Source organism: Anoplolepis gracilipes, chromosome 1 (genome assembly GCF_047496725.1).
Source record: "Anoplolepis gracilipes chromosome 1, ASM4749672v1, whole genome shotgun sequence".
Classification (NCBI taxonomy): domain Eukaryota; kingdom Metazoa; phylum Arthropoda; class Insecta; order Hymenoptera; family Formicidae; genus Anoplolepis; species Anoplolepis gracilipes.
The window spans coordinates 8,391,209-8,416,146 of record NC_132970.1 but is presented as its reverse complement, the minus strand read 5'-3'; the positions used below and the strand labels follow the sequence as shown (position 1 = coordinate 8,416,146).

Sequence of the window (24,938 nt, the reverse complement as noted above, 5' to 3'; positions counted from 1 at the left end):
CATGACTGTACAACGGGCTGTTCTGTATCAGTGGTCACTTTTGGATGACCATCGTTTGTGCTGGCGTGATCGGACTCGAGCGGACTTGGAACGGACTTGGTGGTTTACACGAGATTGTAGAGCATAAAATGGGGCTCGATATTATGTGATACAAGGATTGATGACACGCAACGCAATTAACGATCCAAACGATTTTCGTGTGATATTAAAGTACGATAAAAACGACTTATTAATTAATTGGCAACTGTTAATTACAGATTTGTCAATTAGAGATTTCTATAATAGATGTCAATGTACGAAAATCGAAAAAATAATTTTTGCACTTTTGAAGAACCAAAATTGATTCCGTGCTAATACTATCTCTATTTATTTGTTCATTTTTGATTATTACATACTTTAGACACAGTAAATAACTTCTAACGTTTTTTTAAATCAAAATTCTCTTTACGCATTAAAGCATTAGATATCTATATTGTGAAAGCTTTGCTTTTTCTTCCTTACATAAAAATATCAAACGATGACCTGGAAACTTCAGAAAATCTAACATTGCATTTTTATTAAATATATTCTTTTGAAACAAAAATAACAATAAAGTAATGCCGTGAATAATTTCATATGAAATGTAAAAACATCGCTGGCTCAATGTAACGATTTCTATTTAGTTCAATTTCATTTAATTTTCTTCGACAGAGATTAGCATTATATTCTATCACTTATTTATTTCCTATAAAAATATCATTTTCCTACGTGATATTTATAATGTATTATAAATTAATCCATGGATAATAGGTCACCTTCACTAATAGCAAATCGAATAAAAGTTATTTAAACATTTATCTGCGTACGAAGCATTTTAATCCCATTTAAGTATATATTTTTTCAAATAAAAAACTTTTTTATAGTGATGATTTTTCATTAATATAACTCGAAACTAGTATTTCAATTAAAGCGAAATAAATTCGCACAATTTGCGGAAAAGACACATTCTATTCTATTCAAGCTCTATTTTGAACAATCATTCTATTTAAAATGAATATTCTATTTAAAATAAAGGTTACGCTCCTATAAACTTAGGACAACAGCGATAAAACAAACGGTAAAGACATTTACATGAGAGAAAATACTCGAGTAAACACTCACTTTCTTCGGGGTGCTTGACGGTGGAGAAACAGCCGTCCGCCGACAGGTACAGCAGTAACGCGCCATTGGCCGGTAGCTCTTTGAAGCCACTCGCGAGGAACACTTGTACCTGGCTATAGGTCGGCTTGTACAGCAGGTACTTGTGCGGATTGTCGCGTCTCGGCGCGCCGTTCTCCGGTCCGGGATAAGGCCCAGGTCTGAAGGGCATCCGACCGGCAGGCGAGGCGTCGTGCAGGTGATTCGGGTCGTCCCTGGGTTCCCGCTCGAGTGTCTGCAGCATTCTAAACATGTCCATCGACAACTCACTGAACTTCACCTGATCGGCGCAATTGCCGACGATTAGGATCTCTTGGAGAGATAGGCACATGGGTGGCGATCGTTCGACAGGTGGACAGGTCTGCGGACCAAGCCTGTGAGTCAGCACGATCGGGTTCGAGTCCGAGTGCAGGACACCGACTGCGGACTCGGCCTTGACGAAGGCCTTGATCTCGTCGAGAACGAGATTCCATTCGAGCTGATCGTCCGGCTCGTACGTGCTGGTGTAATCGGCTATCTGAGCATCGAGCTCCTGCACGAGCTCCCGCACGAGTTTCATACGATTCAGCAGGAGACACACGACGATGAAGCGAGCGTAGTACCTAAGCTTCTTCACCATCAGGTCGCTCCTGTCCTCCTTAGCTGCGCGACTGTAATAGGCGCGACCGCGTATCGCCGCGTAAAACGAATAGGCCTCGTGCAGGTAGCTCGTCTCGCTGGTACGTAGGTAGTAGTGGTAATAGAGCTGGCCGATCTTGCTGGCAATCTCGCCAATCTGCCACCTCTTGAGGCCATACTTTGTGTCCAGTATCGTTCTGGAAACAAGCGAGATTTTACACATCACACGCAGCACGTGTGCTCACATACGCACGCTTAATCTTTCAATCATTGAATTTCTCTCTCTCTCTCTCTCTCTCTCTCTCTCTCTCTCTCTCTCTCTCTCTCTCTCTCTCTCTCTCTCTCTTTAACTAAAAAATTAATTTTTACTAATAAATTTTATCACTCATATCATAATACTGATTGAATAATTTTTAAATAATTTTAAAATTTCAAAAATATGTCATTTCTGAAGAAAATGTGTATTTTCATTTGCAAAAATTCACAATAAAATATTTCTATAACAAGTTAGTTGTTAGAAGTGATAATTTTAAAAGCAAAATATATTTCTAAAAAGAAAACGTTAAATATAAATATAAAATATTCTGAAAAAAATTCTCATTTATACTTTCAACATTTTTCCATAAAAACAAAAATAGATTAAACATAATTTATAATATACGATATTCAGAATTATATAAACTTGTACAACCTTAGAACACTTTATGACAAAAAAACCGATTGTCGTAAAAATCAAAATACAGTCTCTTTTAGCACGTACAATGATAAAATAAACATTTCAGTAATATATAATACATAAAGTTAATAAAATATATGTATAAAATAAAATATCTGTCTATATATGTGTGTTTCCTATAAACTCCTAAACTCTGACCGATCTGGATTAAATTTTGCATAGTTACTTTCTAGAATCTTGCGAAAAATATAAACTGTCATAAAATTTAGATCCTTTAGCCTGTTCTGATTTCATCTTTTTTTTACATTTTGTGATAATTTAAAAAAGTTTATACTCTTTTCACAAAACATTAGAATAATAAATTAGCCATATTGCAGTAATACATGTATGTACTTAGTATAAAAAAAAAACAAAATAATACACTAAATGAATTTCTAAATATTACTATGATTTAATTTCAATGTTATTGTTCGATTTTCTATAAATGCTGATGAAATATAAGAAGTCCGGGCCAGATAATTTAATCTAGTGATATATAAAATTAGAAATTGAAACTTTTCTAATATTAAAAATATTGATGTCTAAAGAGTTGAAGAATTTTCAATAAAGAATACAGAGAACATATACATATAAGACTTTCTGTACATATCTACACTTTATTGTTAGTTTATTGCATAAAAATTCTATAACATATTACATATTATAGTGATTCATCATGTCTGCCTATGGATAAAAAGAAGTTATATCTTATAATATAAGTTTATGATAAAATATGTGTACAAGTATGTATACACATAAGTAGAAGAGAAGAGTAGATATGATGAATGAGTATGATCACTGAATATAATACTTTAAATTGTCATGTATGATGACGTATAAATGATGCATAATGTACAATGTAGTTAATAATAACACAACAAGAGAGGAAAGGAGAAAAAGATGATAAAAATAACTGATATATTTTTCCATCAGTATATTTCAAGAGAATTAATTTCTTGTGTTCAAATTATTAATTAATCTAGAGGAATTGAAACAAAAGACCTGTCATCATTTTAGATTGAACTCGTGAGACTGACTGACAAATAGATATAAAATCTAAAGCGCAACGCACGAGGATTCGGTCACGTGGGTTTCGCCATACAGACATTTATTTCATCATCAGTATGTCAGATCAGCGACATCCGTCAAATATGATACCATATTGCATTCGCATGTTAGAAAAAAAATCCTACTTTATATTAAAACGTGAAGAAAAACAATTCGATATTTTCTACGATGGACATAATTTTGCGGCATGCACTCTGTCAAGCGTTACTACTATCAAACTGAACGTTTACTACTTGTTTCTGCTCGATCGAAAGAAATCACGGACAAACATGGAGGTCTCAGAGAAATCAACGGAAATCGCTAAATCACACACACTTAAACGAATTTACGAAATCGAATCTATGCGATTCTTCGCTGCGGATGCTTGGTAGTCGTTTGTCGCATCGATAAGCTTTCATTAATAAATCTTTTGGAAACCCCATCTTTCTTTTAATAAAGCCAGTCTACGAGGAAAATCGCTACCAGGTGTGTTCAAGATGAAATCAGGGAAATCATGTTACAAAGTTATCTCTCTTTTTCCCTCCCTTTCTTATATACGCACGCACGCACACACACATACACACGCGCGCGCGCGCACACACACACACACGCATACACACACACTTCATACACACACACATACACACACACACACACACACACACACACACAAAACACATACATACGCACGCACACTTTCTCTTTCTCTCTCTATCTTTATCACTTACCTGTGCTGTTGCTGAAACTTCCAGAGCTTTGTGTAGACGTCAAAGGTCCGCCCGAAGTAACCTTGCCACTGCTTGTGTCCGTATTGCGGCAGGTCGCGCAGCCCGTTGAACAGCTGCTTACTCTTCTCGAGCAGGTGGCAGAATTCGAGGACGACTTTGCGCTCGTGGTCGTCCATGCCAGCCATCATGACCATCTTTTCGGCGAGTCGGGACCGCGGCCGGACGCTGGCTGGACGTCCTTCTCAACGACGCGGTCGCGGCGGGCCCGCGTGATGGCGCCTGGCGATTCCGCCACCCTTTTGCACGGCGCCCACGACGACGGCGACGACCACGGAGACGGACCAATCAATACTCTTTCCCACCCCGCATCAGGGGGCGCAGTGTGCGAGCCGCCACCACTGCCATCGTGACGTTTAGCGTCGACGGGGGCGGAAGCAACGACGATTACAACCGCAATGACGACATCCGGGGACATCTGTGCAGATACCGGCGAGACTTTGGAATATTTCCCTAAATCAATAATTTCGTTCTTGAGGATAAAATTGATCCAAAGTGGATCAATTATTAGCCAATGTATCCTTTGAAATCATCGCAGCTGATGTATTGCAATTATCCGATTACATTAAGATTACTCAACAAATATGCGGATCTTCTTCAGTTTCGATACAATGATTTTTAAATTAAACCATTTCTTGCCTCATTATATACGATAAATCTTTTTTATTTACTTCAAATTGTATTGCTTTTGTTTATTGCTATGTTTGTTGCTTTTAATACATTTCAATGTATTCACATTTTGTAAAATAATTCATAAAATATATATTTTTATCGTATTAGTTTTATGTTATATTTTTATAGTGTTATATCATTAATTAAAACATGGAAAATCTATTACTTGAATAAAAAATAATATACTCCATTGAATATATTTAATTAATTTTTAATTGAAAAATATTTATATATTTTACAGTATTTGTTCTTGTATACATTCGTAATAGTCTTGTTCAAATGCTTTAAACACGACTCAAATATAGCTTGCAAAATTTATAAATAGCTGTTAGAAATTTAATTACCTGTAGATGCTATTTGTAGATAAAATTCATGTAAATTTCTAACTATCCAATTGGTGGCTCGAACATTATTAAAGATCAATAAATTTCTTCCTTATGGTAAGGAATACCGTGGGTAACTGTTTGGGGTTGGTTTTCACTCAGTCGGTCTGATTTTTTACCCTTATTCAGTCACAACTTTACTAATATATGTTTTTGATGCGACACTTAATATACATAGCAACAGGCGTAACCAACAGAAGGAATATAATTCGAAGTGCAAATGCGAAGAGAATGCCACAAAGCTAAAGAGTGTGAAAATTGTAAATGTGATAACTTAATATTCTTATAAATATTCATAGAGATAGTAATGTAATAATTGCGTAAATAATTTTTGTTTCAAAACAAAATATCTTAAATTTGTCATATTAATTTTAAATTGCAGGCGCTTTATATGATAAATTTGCAAGCATTTTTTAAAAATAAAAATTTAAAATAAAAAATAAAAATTAAATGCAAAACTAAAACAAAATTTCAAATATCATATAAATGTGAAAGAATTTTATAATCTATTTTATCATCTATTTTATAATCTATTTTATAATGTTAATTATGTGAATCTCAAAATTTATTATGTAACCTAGAAACAAACGGAGACATCTATATATGTTTGATTCAATTTACTTACAATCCGTCTTAATATCTCCACCAATTAAGCTTATCAAAATCCCAGATCAATTTATATGTATATATATACTTTATCAAAGTATCTATATGGATATCTTTCATACAAGTGCAAATTTTCGAACTCTCTCAAAATATCTTGCTAACTTTCTACTTGTCCAAGCTCTAACGAGGCCTGTCGGTTTTTCTTTCATCGTAATTAAAATTTCCAGGCGAAAAGAGGGTAACGCCACGCCGACGAATGGAGACCAGGGGGTGGTTGCGGCTGCTCAACACTTTCGTCGTTGCGGCTCGTTACGGCAGCAGCGACGGTGGGAGTTTTACCGCCCCGCTAGTCGACTACCGCCGTCTCGGCGGAGATTAATTAACTAGATAACGGTCGGTGGCTGGGAAAGAGGGCGAAGAGAGTGGATAAAAAAAACGAGAGAAGGAGAGAAAGAGATAGAACGGCAAGAGAGAGAACCAAATAGAGCGAGAAAACGATGGACAAGAGAAAAGTGTCGGAGGCGAGGGAACATGACGCAACCATGGGCCGACTATGGGGGTCCTTGCTAACGGACTACGGTAGGGGTGGCGGTGGCGATCGGGGAGCCGTTTCCAGAGGCCGGACGGTATAGAGTTCGGAGTATATCGACTGTGTCGCCTCATCTACAAGTCAATCAGGCTCGCGTGCCGGCGGCTCGTGAGGCCGGCTGGTACACGTAAGTAAGTAGCCAGGCCCCTGATGGGCACCTACACGCATCCCCCTTTCTTCCCCCCCCCCTCCCTCTCTTCCCTACATGGTGCCCGCACCTAATATGAGGCGCTACCGTCGTCGACAACGGGCACCTTTGGCCGTCGGGTATGCAAGTATAATGCGCTATGGCGCATATATATAAATGCTTATGGTAATCCGCGCGCGGCCGGCTTGTTTCGATGCTGGCCGGAAGTCTGCTAGATAGAACCCGCTCCGTATCGTCTATTTCTATCAGTATGCCACTGCCATAACGGCACTGTGGCACAATGACGTTTACTTGCAACTGTATTGCGAACAAACTATTAAAAAAAAATATATCTAAAAAATATTGCGATTGTAAAGCAGAAAACTAAAGTCTAAAAAATATCTAAAACACGGGAGACAGTTTGTACAAAGAGATTAAAAATATATTTATTTTCTTAATTGTGTGTGTCTGTATCTTTTCGGATATCATTTCTAATCATTTTTTTATTCCATATTATTTTTTTTTTTTTGACATAATGCCTGACATTACATTTGACGTTGGCAGACATCCTTTCCCCTGATTCTGAGACGAGTCAGCCGAGTTAGTCATTTAAGCCGCGACAAGGTTACCGATAATCGTGTATCAAGGATTCATGAAATTATCAATCCAGGTGAAGCCGCGTATCCCGGTGAGTCAGCTTGCGATCGATGGACTCGAATCACGGTCGAATCTACGATCTGCACGTCGACGTGATTCGAGTCATGACTCGGCTCAAACGACTATCGCTGGCAGCCGGTTGTACAGCTTGTCTGGGTATAGACGAGTGATCATATCGGGTCGTTAACTGATATTAATAGCAAGGGCGCGGTAAGCCGGGTGGAGACTGCTGGTTCTTTCTCTCTCCCTCTTTCTCCCTCATCTCTCGCACCTCGATCCCGCATCGACGTGCGCACCCGAGCGGCCCTTGCCCTAATTGCAACAAATTAAATCAAACGATATCGGCGGGTCAAATTCACGTGCGTTACGTACGAAGCGTGCCGTGATTGTACGCGTCTTTTTACGGCGGCGATCCATCTTCTACGCATCGCTTCTAATTGGACAGCTTTTATATAAAAGATACAAACAGCTGTTTTAATTACTTCGATTTGAAAACATTCGTGAGAACAAGCGGTCAACTGATATAACTCATGCGTCTTTTATTCTAATTTTTTATCAAAGTTTTAAATTTATCGTGTTACCTATTTATTTTTCATCAATTCTTTGTCAAATCTTTTGTAAAAACTGAAAATAATCTGCAATCAATTTGCAATATAAATTAACGCTACCACCAGTTAAAAAAAATTTTTTTATCTTCCTTGTTCTGTGGTTAAAAAGAAAAAACAAATGTTTTTTTTAATTACATATTTTTGACACTTTGCAGCTAGATAGAAAAAATTCTCTCGAAAAATTCAAGTCAAGTGTCACGAACTACGTTTTTCCTACAAAACACTTTTTTTATTTTTCTTAAATTTTTGCAAGTTGAATTAAAATTTATGATTACATACAAATTAAAGATCCGTTATATATATAAATGCTATAAGTATCAAAATATAACTTTTAATCAAATCAAATCTTCCTTAAGTCTAAAAAATTTTAATAAACTGTATATCTTCAAGAAAAGAAAAGAAATACGTAAAAAACCATTGTAATAAATTAATAGTATTTCTAACAATTTATTTTCAGAATATGCGAGAAGAAGATAAATGCCTGTTACTATTTTATACGCTAGTATCTGGCACTGTTCATCCTGGTGAAATATCGTGACCGAATTCACGAACACGAGACGAAAGAGATTTTTAAGCATGCGAATAAATTCGCATTCTTTTTAATGTGTTGCTTTAACCTGTTGAATGCGTCGCTGTTCGTGACAAACAGTGATTACATTTGCTCTTTCGAGTCAGATTCATTTTTTTTTCATTTTATCATTTCGACGATCGCGTTTTGCACGATAAGCAGATTAGTTCTCTTACGATCTCTTCAAGTTTACGAAGACTTACTGTAAAGCGTCATTGCTTTCCGTTTTGTTCTCTATTGTACATGTTCAGTGCTTTTTTTATAGTACGAAGAACATAAATAATCATTGTAAATACATTAGATATTTCTTACACTTTAGTAATTTTACTTTTAATGAAAAATTAATAATTTATTAGTAATTGTGACTCTAAACTTGAGGATACAAATTCTATAAAATAAAAATTTCTATTTTTTTCCTGAATATTACATTTATGCAATATATTTTATTTTTAATTTATTATCATAATTTTTCTTTTTACAGAGATTCTCTCTTTCTCTTTCTCTCTCTCTGTCTTTCTATGCATATACATATACATTTTAGAAACATTAATTATACACTATTAAAAAATAAATAAAGAACACTTTCCATACACCAAAAATTGGTTTTCAAACCGTTATAACTCGGCGAAAAATCATTATAGATAAAAAATTAAAAGAACATTTTAAAGCCTGAAGCTTCAACTTTAAACACTATCAATAGTTAAATTTTTTTTTATCTTCCTTGTTCTGTGCTTAAAAAGAAAACACGAATGTTTCTTTTTAAATTACATATTTTTGCAGCTAGATAGAAAAATTCTCTCAAAAAATTCAAATCAAGTTTCACAAACAACGTTTTTCTTACAAAACACTTTTTTTTAAATTTTTCTTAAATTTTTTTTGACTGAGTTATTTGACTTTAAAACTAAATTTATATTTCTTAAAAAATAACATTTATCATTAGTATTAGTGTCACTCAGTGTGCACGTGGAGGGTGTCAGACAAATTGTGTATGCGCGTGTATGTATAGGAGCGTGTGTATAATACAATTGAACGCGAGTAAGCGTATATAATATAAACGTGTGATAGCACATGAGTGCGTGTAAACGCGTATAAATGTATGTAATCATGTGTGAGCGCCCATACACTTATATCCACACACACACATACACACAGACACACACACACACACACAAAGTCACACAATGCAAAATTCATTCAACAACCTTCACGTGGTATACACTGGATAACGCTAAACGTTGGTAAACATTATTTTTCAAAAAAATGTAAAGTTAGTTTTAAAGTCATGTAACTCGGTCATAAAAAAACCGTAGAAAAATTTAAAATAAGCGTGTTGTAGGAAAAATGTAGTTTATAAAACTTGAATTTTTTTATCTAGATGTAGACTGTTAAAAATATGTAAATATAATTTATGAAACTTAACTTAAATTTTTTCGAAAAAAAACCTGTTTTATGGAATTGCAGAATGTCAAAAATATGTAATGTTAAGAAAAAAAACAATGTTTTTTTTAGAGTACAAAAATGAGAAGATAAAAAAATTTTTTAAACTTTTGATAACGTGGTAAAGTTAAAACTTCAAGCTTCAAAATGCTTTATTAATTTTTTATCTATTACTATGATTTCTCGCAAAGTTATAATGGTTTAAAAGTAGCTAAATTTTTGACGTATGGAAAATGTTCCCTATTTTTTTTTTAGTGTATGAAAAATAAAAGTTTCAATTTTTATATCATACGTCTTTTTATCGTATATTTTTTTTGTTTTTATTATAATAAAGCCTGTAACTTATTGTGTATCTTATATTTAAATCAAATTTACGTTTTCTTACGTTAAAAGTTTAAATCAAATTTAAAGATTTTTTTCATGTGACAATAAAAATTCAAGTTACTAATTATATAAATATATATATATATACTTAAAATTCATACAAAATATAATATTATATAATAAAAAAACATTTTTTAACTCTGCAATATCAAATAAATTTTAACAATATGACTATCTCGCCAGTTGTTCGTTTTAAATTTAATACGCCACTTTAAATCACCACATCTTCTATCTCCCAAAAGTCACGTGTAAAAGCATCCAGCTGCTTGCATTAGGAAAGAAAGAGAAAGAAGAAACGAGAGTAAAAAGAACGATCGCGGAGACGACTTTTGATATTTCCTGCCCTTGCCATTAGCCAAGCAGGACTTGAACGGAACGGAGCGGGGGTAGTGTGGTGGATGCGAGGAAAGCCTCAGGAAGCTCTAACTCACGAGCAAAGGGGCAACCCACCCCGTTCGACCGAGCCGGCCCCTGCCATTAACATTAACCGAGCACATACAGGGTGTTTGCAATGGCATTATCGATCGGCCTGGGTGAAAAAAGACTAGCGAATCGAGCACTTTGTACGATACGTGCAGGAAACGCCTAGTTTACATTCACGAAAGCCGACTAAACGCCGATAGACTCGTCCTCGCGGTTACACGTGGACCTCGTGCGTGATAAGCGGTTACCGTTGGTGAAGACATCGCCGAGGACAATATATTTTTCGCCACTGTCTGGAGATATATGAAATTTTATGCTGTATGGTAATACACATTTCGTAAGAACTGATTAATTTTGAAATAATTAATAAAGAAAATCGCTTTAAGTCTATCAATTTCTAACGTCAAAAAAATTAAAATGTTATGAAAAAGCTATATAACAAGAAAAAAAAATAACAATGATTCTTTTGCGTATTTAAATTAAAATGTATTTAAAATATATTACTTTCTAAAATATCTTTATAAAAAAGAATATTTTCAAGAATCAATTGTTTGATTTAAGACATTTGGTCTCATGGATGTTTTCCTATTCAAATATAAAAATGTTCATTAAATATTTTTAATGTTCTTAACAAACACATTTTTCTGACGTAAGTAGCAATACATATAATTAGTATATAAGCAATAATTAATATTTAAAAAAAGCTTTAATATTAGAAAATGTAGTTATAAGTCGATATAAAAAGATTTGTCTACTTTTTCTACTTGAAAATACATTTCGTGTATGATTCGGATATGTTGTTGTTTGCGAAGAATAAAACTATCAGACCGGCGGGACGGGATTTTTACATGACAATGCACTTCGGATCACGCGGATCACGATCAATCGTACAATGCATTGATGTTTCTCGCACGATTGACACCGCTTCTCGTCCGACGATCGGAAACTTTACGCATGAACGAAGAGATACGACATTACTCATGGCAGTCATAGGAAGCGGAACAACGGCAATGACCATCGTTAGGAGTGTCTGAAGTAAATGTTAAGATACCGTACAATAGAATCGTTTAAACAATCTCACAAAAGCTTTCATACATATACATCATTCAGATTTACATATTCAGAAATAAATTGCATAGATAAAATATCCAATTTTTTAATTAAATTTTTATAAATTTTTTTATAGCAATTTAAATAAAGAGAAAATAATCAAACATTAACTAATAATAATGATAAATAATGATTATTCAAAATAGTAAATTAAATAATAAAAGTACTGACAATATCTTGCTTCATTTATCATATCTTATCATCATTTTTAATAATATTTTTATTATTCATAAAATATATTAGTCATCGTTTGTTTTTAAAACAGATGGTGTATTATCAGTTATTATACAATTATCAAAAACAAGAAATAAATTTCATGAATGTAATTTGCATCAACAATCACTTTTCTAGAATCATCATTAATTTTTTTTAATAGTATTTTGTATTTCTATTCCTTATATACTGTAACTGATATTAAAACAAGTTTAATTGTATTATATCATCGTGAAATATATCGAATACGGAAATTTCAAAAATTTCTTAAACAAAGAAATCTTTAAGGCGTGTAAATTATTTTATATAATTTATATTAAATATTAAAATGTCAAAAATATTTAGAAACTTCTGATTTGTAATCACACATTTTTGTATTTGCAAATTCAATAGATACAGGTACTTATATTTAAATGTCGTGTTTCGGATGATTTAGCTTGTATTTTCAATACAATTTAAAGTTTGGGAATTAAAAGTGTCATCTTCATAATAGCACATGTTCTTTCTCCCTCTTCTCTCTTTCTTTAATAAACATCTTTATTTAACTTCATTGTTTCTATCGCGTTAAACGGATGATATATCGGTTTTTCGCGGCATGGAAATTTTTGACATTTGCACACGTGTGTGTATCCATGTGTGATGTGAGTTTTATGCAACGCAGGATAACGAAACGGAATTCTATTAAATCAAAGCATTGATTTTGCCACCGCCTCTACTGCCGATGGTGTGCGAGTTGGTTAACGAAGGTGGCGATAACGATACATTATTATCGCGATACCTATGAATATATGCTACCCCCCTATGCCCGGGCTGCCCTTTGAAAATCGTATACCAGGCACGTGTCCGGCCTGTCGCGCCCCCGTTGTTACTCCACCGCGTGGATCAGATAATTTTCAGTACAAGTAGATACGGTTCGCTATTCGCACGGCAAACCGATCTCGCGCGGAGATCACGCGATATCGCTGATATATTAATCAAACAAATTGGACATATTTCAATCGTGTCATCAAGCGGCAGCGACAATGAGTTTCTCTAGGCACAGATACATCCTTGGATTCTTTTTTAATTTCATATTGAGTAATAAATCTTTCTTCCCTTTGTTTCTTGCCTTTTTGCGCCAGTTATTATTTAATTTTACAAGATTGTATAATGAAAGTCGATCTTTTTTATATGTCAAGAATATTGCATTTTGAAATTATTTTGATTTTCCACATATTAATCCACATGTTATACTAAAATATCGCATATTTATTTCTCTTTTCACATTATGTTTGAAAATTGTATAATAATTATAATCAAATTCGCGGAAAAAAGGAGCGTAAAAATATAACGTTTATCACTAATATATAATTTAAAAAGAGAATTTGTGTGTGTGTGTGTGTGTGTGTGTGTGTGTGTGTGTGTGTGTGTGCATTATTATTCAGAAGAGAAATAACATAAAGTTAAACCTTTTTCAATGGTATCATTCCTATTATAACTAATTTATGACCTAAAGTTCGATTACAGAAACCGATTTATTTCCATCGCCGTCAATCTCTCCAGTTTCCACCATCTCTTTCCTCAAAGTGACTCGCCGCTGTTATTCCGAAAGCACATCCGTGTCGTTGACGGAAAATCGCTGACGGCATCTGATCGCGGTACGTGTTTAGAACCGTGTACTTTATTATTACCTTTCACCGCCTTTCTCACCGCGGAGAGACGTTCTCGCGGGACTACCTGCCAACCCGCTCGACACGATCAACTCTGACACGATCGGCGTCAATCCATTCTCGCTTGTCTCCACCGGCGCTTATCGCGCTTATGCCGGTATCCTCGGCATCAATAATAATAAAAGCACTGTAGGGGATATCGCGCCCGTCTAGTATGACGCTCCGCGGGAAGCCTTCCGCCGCGCTTCCCACCTATCTACGTGCCTCTAACGCGAGAAGCGGGGTGAGACCGAAGGAGAACAGTAGTAGGATGAGGGTGGAGAAAGATAGAGAGACGAACAGACGGAGGGAGACTGAATAAGAGAGAGAGAGAGAGAGAAAGAAGATACGGCTTGGTGGATGATCCCGCCTCTAAGGAGCCGCTCCGTGTCGGAGAGCCCGTGTGGCCGTGTGGTGTCCGGGGGCGAGAGCGGCAATCTCCCCCGGGTTCTCCTCACCCTCTTCGTTCTCCACCCTCGTTTGCCACCCTCGCCGCCACGTCTCTCCGTCTCCCTCTCGGGTGCGTTCGCTTTTTCCCCCCCGCGGAGGACGTACCGGCGCAGGCTCCGATACAGCCAATCGTCGGACCGCGACTGATAACGACGCTCTGCCAAATGTGCGTCCGTCGTACCACGGCCGAGTTCGCCACCGAGTGGTCCACGCGCGCTGACAAACTCTCAGGATACCCCGGTGAACGAGCGCAAGTCGCCGGTAATTTTTGATAATCCCCGCAAAGGAATCCGGTACGAATATACGTGTATCCATCCTAGTCGTTCCGCGCGTTTTTATTCGTCCCCCGCGATCCTCGGTGTCGATCCCTCTAGATTTTTTCCGAGCTTTCGTACGGTGCCAACGCAGTGAGGAGTCAAAGTGAACGTGGAAGACTCTACGAAGAACCGAAGAAATCTTGGAGACGAAGATCGTGAAAATCAAATATTTATCGAGTACATCGAAATAGGCTATCAAGGAAGGATTTTTGGAGGATCGAACTGGATCTGATAGTACTGGACAAGACATCACGTAGGCCCCCGCACTGACGGTAAGCCCGTGATATTTCATTTTTTTCGGTGCGGTTCGGCTTGGAACGTTTTTTACACGTATACATGACGAGAAGTTCGAAAAAGAATGCCGAGAGAGGAAACCGAAGATTGTCGGCCGCGCGCTTCCGTCGCATCGACGTTCTCTGCGACGGTACCTCTCGCCGATGAAACAATATCGATAACCGAAACTGGCCGCGATCTTTTTGCATTGTGTAACCGCAGATTTATGGCGATTTTTCAGATGTTTTTCTTTTAAAATTGTGTACATTTTTCCACAACTTCTTTATTTAGTCAATTTGTCGTAGCACTAATCATTTTTTATTTTCATTTATTTAATAAGTATAATAATATTTCTAAACTAATAATATATAAAATCAGTTTTTTATTAACAATATATATATTAATTAATATTTTTTTATATATTAATATTCATAGTTTCTTTCTAAAATGCTAATTATTTTGATAATTGCAAATATTGAAATAAAATTTTTAAAAATTGAAAAAGAAGCATAGATGCTCGTTTATTCGCTTATTCAATTTTTTAAGTCGCACATAAGCTTGTTAAAATTAAAATAATAAAGATATCATAATGAAAAAGATAAATTTATTAATTCTCATAAATGACGTAAAATATTAAACACTTTCATTTTTCATGTTAGCTTTTTTGGATGAGAAAGAGATATACAATATATGAGGTAATAAATTAAAAGGAATTTACAAATATAATTAAAACTAATCTAAAGTAAAGAATTCTTTAGTTATTCGTTTTCAATTCACTTTAATGTTCCAAGAATTTGCAAAGTAATTGAAGGAAATCAAATGTCGGATCGTACAAATAATGATACCGTGAGCACAAATGTAAAAAGTTTTGGAAATGGTTTAAATTTCACGAATGAATTGTACAGTTAACAAGTGCTAGTTGAAATAAATTCCATGTGAGATCTGAGAATTAAATTTGTGCAAACGAAAGCACTTTGGCAAAGCGCGAAGGCGACATGTTCCTGTAACTCGTTTACAGAATCTTATGCATGTAAGAGTAGATATAAAAACATATCTCGCTACGCGCGTTTTACGGGTTAAACGACGAGTGCACGCATTGACAAACGCGAAATTATCGCGCGTGTCCGCCAATTACTATGTTGTCCCCTTGCGTTACGCATCGTAGTCTCACCATTATTTTTTTTTTTTTTTCCTTTTAGAAGAATGCAAATTTTTTATTCACATTTATAAATGTTTTTGTCCAGAAAATCATACGCTTTGATAGAAATCGGATGATTGTATTTTCATTTACTATATTTCTCGTGAAGAATTAAAACTTATCACATATAAAAAGATGAGGATTTATTCTTCATATTCTATTTTTCTAAACTTTACGTTTATCCTTTTTAGCTTCTCTTCTTATGACACAAGAATCTTACAAGATTAATTTTAATTTGTCGTTTGATTGAAACTAAAGTGTCGCAATGTGGTCATCGTACAATGTCGGGAAACGTTTTCTTAAAGATTTCGATCAGTTTTTTCTATCTCTCGCGTACGATCGCCCATGTCGCGTCCGCGACGATGCGTTTTAAATGATGTGTGTGGATATATACATATATAAATATATATACACATATATATATATACATATATATGAGAGACGAGAGTTTAGACGAGGTAGGCAGAGGGGTTTCCGGCGAGCGTTAACAGAGTAACAGAGTGATGTAATGAGGCCCGGAAGCAGGCAATTTGCTGCCCGCGGCAGCCGCAGTTGCGCGAGACAACCTGCCCGGAGTACCTTCTTCTTGATACCGCGGTCCAACCTTCTCCGTATCAGACATACACCTGACCGACAAAGTGTGCGAAAAGTGAAAGAGAATTAAAAGAAAACATTCCGCGTGCAATGGCTGGGTAGACGAGTATGTGAAAAAAACAAAATCGTCGGCGCACGTCGAGAGGAGAGAATAATTATTTTGTATAATGAACACGCGGTCTGTTTGGATGACATTATTTTTTATTCGTTGCAATGAGCATGAATTAATCGCGACAATAGAAGTTGCACAACTGACGTAAGATACATTTTAATGTGTCAAAATTTGAATTTTATCAAAATTAATGCTGATTCCAAGTTTCTGGTGACATTAAATCTCGTCGAAAAGAGAGAGCGATACAAGTGATGTAACACATTTTTTTTGCAAAATTCAATTTATCCAATTTTTATCGCTATTTGTGTGTGTGGTATATACATACTTTAATTCATGTATCAGTATGTTACTTATAATTATATTAAATTAAAACACTTCCGCTATTAAAATATTGCGTACTATATGTATGAGAGTTACTGATAACCCTCATATAAGCAATTAAAAACTACGATAACAGAAAGATCAAGACCGAAATGATCGATTGTGAACGCTGTATTTAGTAAATAAAATTTAGTAAATGAAATAAATTCTCAATACAGTAAAAATGACGATCACCCGAGTAGTCTGTGGATTACAATATCCTTGACGACCGATCGTTCGATTCGGATTTTAAACTGTCGGATGGAGAGAGAATCGTAAAGACAATCCGGAGCTGTACGCTCATCGTGCTGCGAAACGGCGTGACTATGTGACAGTTTTGTTAGATTGACCTCAATACGAGCTGGATATCCGGACGTACCCACAAGAGTGCTTTTATCCTTAACTATTTTCATCGAATATTAGCCAATGTTTCGCAATAATCAACGACTTGAGATGACCGAAAAAAGATTTTGCTACATCTTATGGTTTACTGGATTATTCTATTAAAGAGTTTTAAGAAAAAAGTAACTTTTGAACAATCTGCACATCATAGTGAAACGTACAGGTTCATCGTGAAAATTGTTACAGTGATTGAAGGTAAATAAAAAAAGATCAAATCGCACATGTGTTATAGTAATGAGAAAAACGGATTTACAAATAACCGCTATGATATCATTTATTGAAAAAAACTTTTATAACATAATATATTAATAACAATTTTTAATATAAAGTTAATAAAAATTTATGTAATTTTATAACAAGAGCACACATTAATTAATTTATTCTGAAGACTTTTAATATGTTGAGTAATATGTTGAGAGAAAGAATCTGTAATTCAAATTAAATTATAAGTAATAGAATTATGAGTAATAGACGAGCTCAAGAATTATTGTATGTTATTTTATATCTATGCGTGTAAAAATGGGTTAAATTTTGAAAACTTTAAATGGACTTTTATGATATACACGTATATAAATTAATTTTACAAAAATTTTAAATAACTTATTGTTAGTATTTTTTTTGTCAATATAGGTGACATCCTAGTATATTATACGAAAAGTTGAAAATCTATGCGAAATAAATAGTTCCACTTGTGATAATGATAATTTCTCTATCTGCATATTTTCTCTAACGTAGCACGATAAGAGTTTCACATGTTTGCATAAATTCCACGTGGATCGGTCAGGCAGCTTTGTGCGGCATCATTTCGTTTGAATAATGATTTATGTAATATGGGAAGGGATAGCGGAAGTGGCAGATTTTCAAGATTAGACGGAAGCGAACTCGCGATAAACGACAAGCTTTAATATTATAGCTGGTCCCTTATCTCTGCGTTCTCCATTGCGGAATTGTGGCGAGATACGATCACAACGGACTTCATGCAAATTCTATCGTGGATCGTTTTCACAATTTTGACGACTATAAGTTCGAGGTCACGTCATCGATAAAATGTAGATGATAGGCTGATGTGAAACTCTCCATTGCTATATGCATAAGATCTAATATTTTTTTAATGATTTTGATAGTTATATCTCTTTTCGATAAAGTATTGCAAAAAGATGGAAACAAAAAAGTACGAAACGTTGCATTCAAATTACAAGATGTGCGTAAAAATCTAATAAATGTTTTATTAGATCTAAATGAATAAAAAGAATTAAAATTTACTCAAAGCAGTATTTTCTATTATAGAATTTGGTAAATAAAATTTTTTTGTAAATAATAATTTTCAATTTTTTACGTAAAAGATGCAAGCACAATTTTATTCATACTTATATAGATAAAATTTTGTTAGAATATATTTAATTAAAGCAAAATATGGAATATATGTGTTTCCATGTAAAAAAGAAGACAGTTTAAAGTAACATATGCGAAGCAATTCCTTAGTTCTTATGAATTAATATTGCATTTGACGTAACTTTAATTCTCAACAACAGATATCACACCTAATATAAATAAGAGTGTTAACGTAATAAAGACTTTCTATCTTCTATGTACAGCTTTTGATTGACAAGACCAATAAGGTAGATTTATATACCTATACTTTTTGTCTATTATTTTGCTCGATCAATTAAAAAATATGTGTGCACGATATCTTAGAAGACATACAATAAAAAAAGATTTAAAAAGTAATACTAGAATCTTCATCTTTTTTATGAAATAAAATAAAATTTGTATGAAAATATAATTCCGAAACATATAGGTATATTATATTTTAATAATTCAATAATAAAAAATTAATGTTTCGAAGTGATAGCTGTCTTAAAATAATCGAAATTGGTTGTATTTAAAAACTATTTTAAATTGAAAATTTAAACTATTTATGAAATTATATAGGAGAAATAATTAAATATACTTATATCATTAATAATAACATTAATAATTTTGAGACAAATTTGTAAACAGAATACTTAAATTTAGTCATATTTAAAAGCGATTTATCGCACCGAATAAAAGAAGAAGAGACATATTTTTGTATATGGTCATCTATTTTAATTCGATCTTGCCTTTACCGGATGTTTCAAGGGTCCTTTAATGACCCCTACTGCGGTATCTGCATGAGGATGAGTGCTGTCAGTTTAAAGTTTAAAGTAACGTAGGTTTGCTTTATTCGACCCTGCATTATATTTTAACTACTAACCAGTTTAATCGAAAGAGTTTAATCAGGCTTAAAGAAGTAGGATTAACTTTACCTTCGATTTTCGATTTGCAATTCGAAAATTAAACTACTGACATATTACTAAGAGTATTCTGTTAGTTGATTTGTACGACGACGCAAACTTTACTTCTGAGAGTTACAATGTTAATATTCTACACACATACAGGAAGTGCTCAATTGAACGAAACGGAGTCAACGTCGACGTACAGATGTGTCTCGTTGAGACTTCTTTCTGAATCAATGAGTGGAAGAAAAAGACCATAATTTTCAAATTTTCGTAATTCTTCTGAAAGAAAGTCAATCTGCATACTGTCGAAGGGTTTCTTATTTATTAAAAAGCAGCTTGATGAAATTCTATCATCTTCCATGTCACAAATGTCAAATTATTATATCGCTAATAGCAAATATTTTTGTCATTCACAAAGATAATCGTGGATTGCAGGGGCTCTTTGGTGATGTACGACAGCGCTAGCTGTTCGTACGCAGGTGCGCTCGAATTAAAGGGAGCCTCCGGGGCCGGTGCCGCGGCCGCGGCCGCCGCCGGTGTAACCGCGGCCGGCGTCAAACAGGAGAACTGGCCGTACCGCGGCCTCACCTGCGGCAGCACTTTTCAACGGCTCAAGGAGAGCGTCGACAAGGCGAAACAAGCCCTCGCCGATCGCAGTGGTTACCTCGCGGGTGCGTTTTCGCCGCCACCGCGCGCCAACCCGTCCACCATTTCGCCTACCGCCTCCATCACCGGTAAGCATACTTTTTTCTTATTTTTCTCTATACAAGTCTCGAGTCTTTCTCACCAAGTGACGATACGTTGATTTATAGACTACGTGTAAGGGAGATTTTTCATGTAAAAGTAAGCCGAAAGGGTGGAATAATATTTTTTTCATACAATACTTCGTTTTCGAGGTAACTGAAAATGGAGTATACATGTCTTGGTTTACGTATGCTGTTATTCAATAGTTTCATTATATTAATTTATATTTGTGAAATATAGTGTCATTTTTTTTTATATATTATAATGTTATATTTTTTATATATTAAAGTTTATTAAATATTATAAAAAAAATATTAATATAAAATTTGACATTTTTTTGGACACAATACATTAAACGAACAAGATGTAAGATATGAAAGTAATTCATTGCTTAACGATGCGAAATAGTTGTTGCCGTAACGCCGAGCGTAAGGTCACGCACAAACGCATAGAAAGGCACGCAACCTGATTACCCGCAAGTTTATACCAGCATAAGTACCGCAGAGATACCATCGATCGCTTTTGATATGCGTCGCGATGACGTAATGCGGTTAATGAGAGTAAAAGCCGCATTTGCCCTCGCATTTTCCCACAATGATAACGACAATGAGGCGCACGCGACATTAAGATTTCACAGAGGCGCTGTAACAATTTATGGTTTGCATGTTCATATTAAATATCTGATGTATACATACCTATTTTTCATTCACATAGTTAGTGCTGGAAAAAGTTTAAATTTTCTTTTTATAGAATTATAAGAAAAATTATTATTATATAATAATTTATATTAAATATTTGAACTTTTCTTTTAGTTTTTTGAAGAAAGAAAAAGATAATGTATCGTTATATAATATTTAACTGCCAATTAAAATTTCAGTATTTGCACAGCTATATCACCAACGAACTATTACAATTTAATTTTTATTTTTGCTATTAAAGGCTATCTTTCTATCGACAATTCACGAAATAAAACTTTAGTTGTCATGTAAAGAACACAACTTTGCTATATTAATTAATTTATTATTATTTTTTCATTTAATGTCAAATTTATATCGAAAATAAAATAAAATGCAGGATGACATTTTCGCCTTTAATAACGGTATCACGCGGTATCTCTTTCCGAAATTATTAAGTACCGGTAGAGACGAGTGTCACACTGCGCGCGATGTTCTCCCGTGCCAAGAGAAACGCGAAAAAAAAAACCGGGGCAACAGTCTCGCGCGCGATAATTTGTCATCCGGCAGTAGCAGCAGCCGGCGGGCTGACTGTTGCTCTTCGTTGTCGCCGATTTCCGATTGCTTTTTTAAAGCGCCGGTCGCCGAGGACATTAATTACCCGGCCAGTGTAAATCACGTTATCTGCCGCCCACGCCCGTGAGGGCCGCGCGAGGAGATGGAGGGAATGGAAGGGGAGAACGACGGAACAGGCGGAGGAGGATGAGGAGGGCGAGCAGATGAAGAAGGGGGAAGCGGGGAGGGGTAGCAGAGGGATGCTCGAATACGACGGGGAATCGTGTTGCCTCGCGATGCGAGGGTGTTGCATCGCTGCCAGCCGAGCAAAACGCTCGCCGACTGCTCTCCACGGCCGCAGCAATATCCTGCTCGCCGTTACCGAAATTTATCGGCGACTCGCCCGAAACTTTCGTCTCGCCCGATGGTGGATACATTTAAACGGCACAACGCGGTCACCCGCAGTTACCTTGCCGATCGATCGATCTTCCGCGCGAACGTGAACTCTGGATCGTTCCACATCCAGATTAAGAACGCTGGTTTCGCGCGCTCCATTTTTCTCGCTCCATTATACATTTTGCATTAACTCATCTTGCACTGACAGTAAAATCACTGAAATAATTTGCTGAAATAACATTATTATTATTTTGAATAATACCCCATATAACATGGTATTCGTGTAACCACAAAACAATATCCGTTAATTACAAAGTGATATCTGTAACGTTCTCTTTCAATTGACAATTTAATTTTATTTATTACAATAGTTTTATGATATGCATCTGGAAATATGCATTAACATACAAACTTGTTAAATATCAATATTTAATGATAATATTGAGTTTTACTGATAATGATTAATGTAGTTCATATCTCACATACTACTTTTCTCTATTGCATATTCTATTCCAGATATAATTAAAATAAAAAATAATTTATACCGCTAAAACCAAAACTGACCCTGTGAATAATCGTATTTTTAAATTTCTTGAACGTATAAGTCATTTATTCTGAATATGAAATAAATTTAAAAAATAATATTTTTAATTGATGCAATATATTATGTAACATGTTAATGCTATTATAATTTTTATAATATTTAATAATTAGACTAACATTTAAAAATACTTTTTTTCCATCAAAATTCAACGTTAAATATTTTACTCTTATCATCACGATTTCTAAAATTATTCGACCTTTTTTTTTCTTTCGTTTATCGCGACAATTGTACGTTACTCTATCTTTTTACCATGCAGTTTAAGGGAAATCTTTAGTTACATCCGTGCATCTCGAAGAACCGTCTCAAAATTTTGACGAGACTCGTAGGGTTCGAGACAAGATGGTGGGTCGATGATGGCGGCGGGTAGTTGCGAAAACGTAGAATGACGAGGGAGGAGCGGTTACAGGGTTAGCCGGGAGCGTATCCATGACGACCGACCGCCCCATGTACCCTCCGAGATCCCGGATGCTCCCCTCGGCATCCCAGCATCCCTCTTCTCCTTCCCCTCTCCGTTTGCCCCCTTTCCACTCACTTGCCGCCGTCCCACGGTTCTCTCCCTGCCATCCTGGGCAACCTTCTACGATCCCCCAGGCTACCTCTATCTTCCCCTATCTGTGGCCCGTTCCGAGGGATGCACGACTACTTAGATTTTAAGTCGGGCCGTTTCGTGCCGTGTACCTATACCCTAACTTGGCTATAATTCTCGCGAGATACGGATGTGTCGACAAAGGAACTGGATTCTCCGCGAAATTTCGGCCCTTGCTCTTACGCGCGACAGAATTTCGATGCAAGCGCGAAGCACAAATTTTGCGCAGCACAAATTTTGCGCGGCACAAAAGCTTCTCTGGGATTAAAACCGTCGACTACTCTCAACTCGCGTTATACCGCATGATGTATTTTGACATCATATATTTTAGTTATACGATTGTACAGTAAGGATAAGTACGAGTACGATAAATGTACTTATTAAGATTAATAATGTATAGAATAATTCTTGAAAGAGAGAAAATAATATGTTGAATTAAAGAAGATGCAAGACCAATCGTTAGCAATATTTTAATATTATATAATAATTCCTAAACAATAAAATATTGAAAAAAATTGATAGATTTAAAAAAGTATCAACGAATAATTGTTGATTGCAACTACTTTTTAAAATTTCTCTATTTCTCTCTCTCTCTCTCTCTCTCTCTCTCTCTCTCTCTCTCTTTCTCTTTCTATACATATATTATGTAAAATATTTGATCAATACTAATTACAATATAATATTAAAAGAAAGGAACAAATGTAGATGTTAATATTAATTAATGTTAATACTTGACCTATTATTTACAATTATGGCTCATAATAAATATATATTTAAAAAATTATATTAAATATTTATGCAATTCTCACCTCATATATATATATACCGAAATTTAAAATTTAATTCAACTTTGGAATATATCTATATTTTGTATTAAAAAATATTATTCTTTAATTACATTAATCTTACTTTATTTTTATAATTAATTCATGTAACATAAAAGATTAAAATAATCGATGAAAAAAATATTTTTGCAGATGCATTACTTTAGAAAATTATCTGCATTGAAATCAATTATAATCTTATTCTATAGAATGGAATGTTAAATAAAAATATTATTTGTTTCTTTTAATTTTATTGTATATAATCTGCATTAGTACGAATAAAAAGTGAGGGCCAGCGATAGTGTCGGTCATTGTGTCAGCAATGCAGGGTAATGCATGTATTTAATGTTTGCTGGTCGAGCATCATCCCTCTATGTTAGCTTGTTTGCACACGTAATTGATGTTTGACAAGACGTGGTGACACGCGTGCCGACGTCGTGTTTGTCACTCTACGCGCGCGTTAGCTTTTTTATCATGGAAATAAAGGACACACTTAGAGGTACGTATTTTGCGCGCATATCCCTTCTATATAAATTAACGAATTCAATTCGCATGTAATGTAATATAATGCATTTAAATCCATGTTTCATGATTTGATATTTCAAATATGTATATTCTAAAATAAAAAGCTATCTTACATTAAACGTAAATTAAAAATAAAAACTACAATTGTTTAATGTAATCTATGTATGGAATATTTTTAATATTTTTAATATCGACAATATACTAAAACATAGAAAAAAATAAATTGTTAATCATACTGATTTTATATTTTCTCTTAA

At 34.9% G+C, this 24,938-nt stretch overlaps 2 protein-coding genes across 6 annotated transcripts in view; one reads left to right on the top strand and one right to left on the bottom strand.

Moving 5' to 3' along the window:
• Positions 1 to 24,938, bottom strand: part of LOC140673122 (protein SCAI) — a 31,481-nt gene that overhangs the window by 5,109 nt on the left and 1,434 nt on the right. Inside the window, exons 2-3 of one of the 2 annotated variants that reach the window (XM_072905789.1) lie at positions 4,285 to 4,794; positions 1,141 to 1,991 (exon numbers count right to left, since the gene is read on the bottom strand). In XM_072905789.1, coding sequence (XP_072761890.1) covers positions 1,141 to 1,991; positions 4,285 to 4,478 — 1,045 coding nt within the window. In that variant the 5' untranslated portion in view covers positions 4,479 to 4,794. The remainder of the gene's footprint in view (positions 1 to 1,140; positions 1,992 to 4,284; positions 4,795 to 24,938) is intronic. The other variant, XM_072905797.1, reaches the window with a different exon arrangement.
• Ets65a (DNA-binding protein D-ETS-3) overlaps positions 14,391 to 24,938 on the top strand; it is a 55,261-nt gene continuing 44,713 nt past the window's right edge. For 2 of the 4 annotated variants that reach the window (XM_072905807.1, XM_072905828.1), the window contains exons 1-2: positions 16,597 to 17,707; positions 20,209 to 20,507. In XM_072905807.1, the coding sequence (XP_072761908.1) occupies positions 20,222 to 20,507 (286 nt within the window). In that variant the 5' untranslated portion in view covers positions 16,597 to 17,707; positions 20,209 to 20,221. Of the gene's footprint in view, positions 14,846 to 16,596; positions 17,708 to 20,208; positions 20,508 to 24,938 lie in introns of those variants that run through there. The other 2 variants (XM_072905818.1, XM_072905837.1) reach the window with 2 other exon arrangements.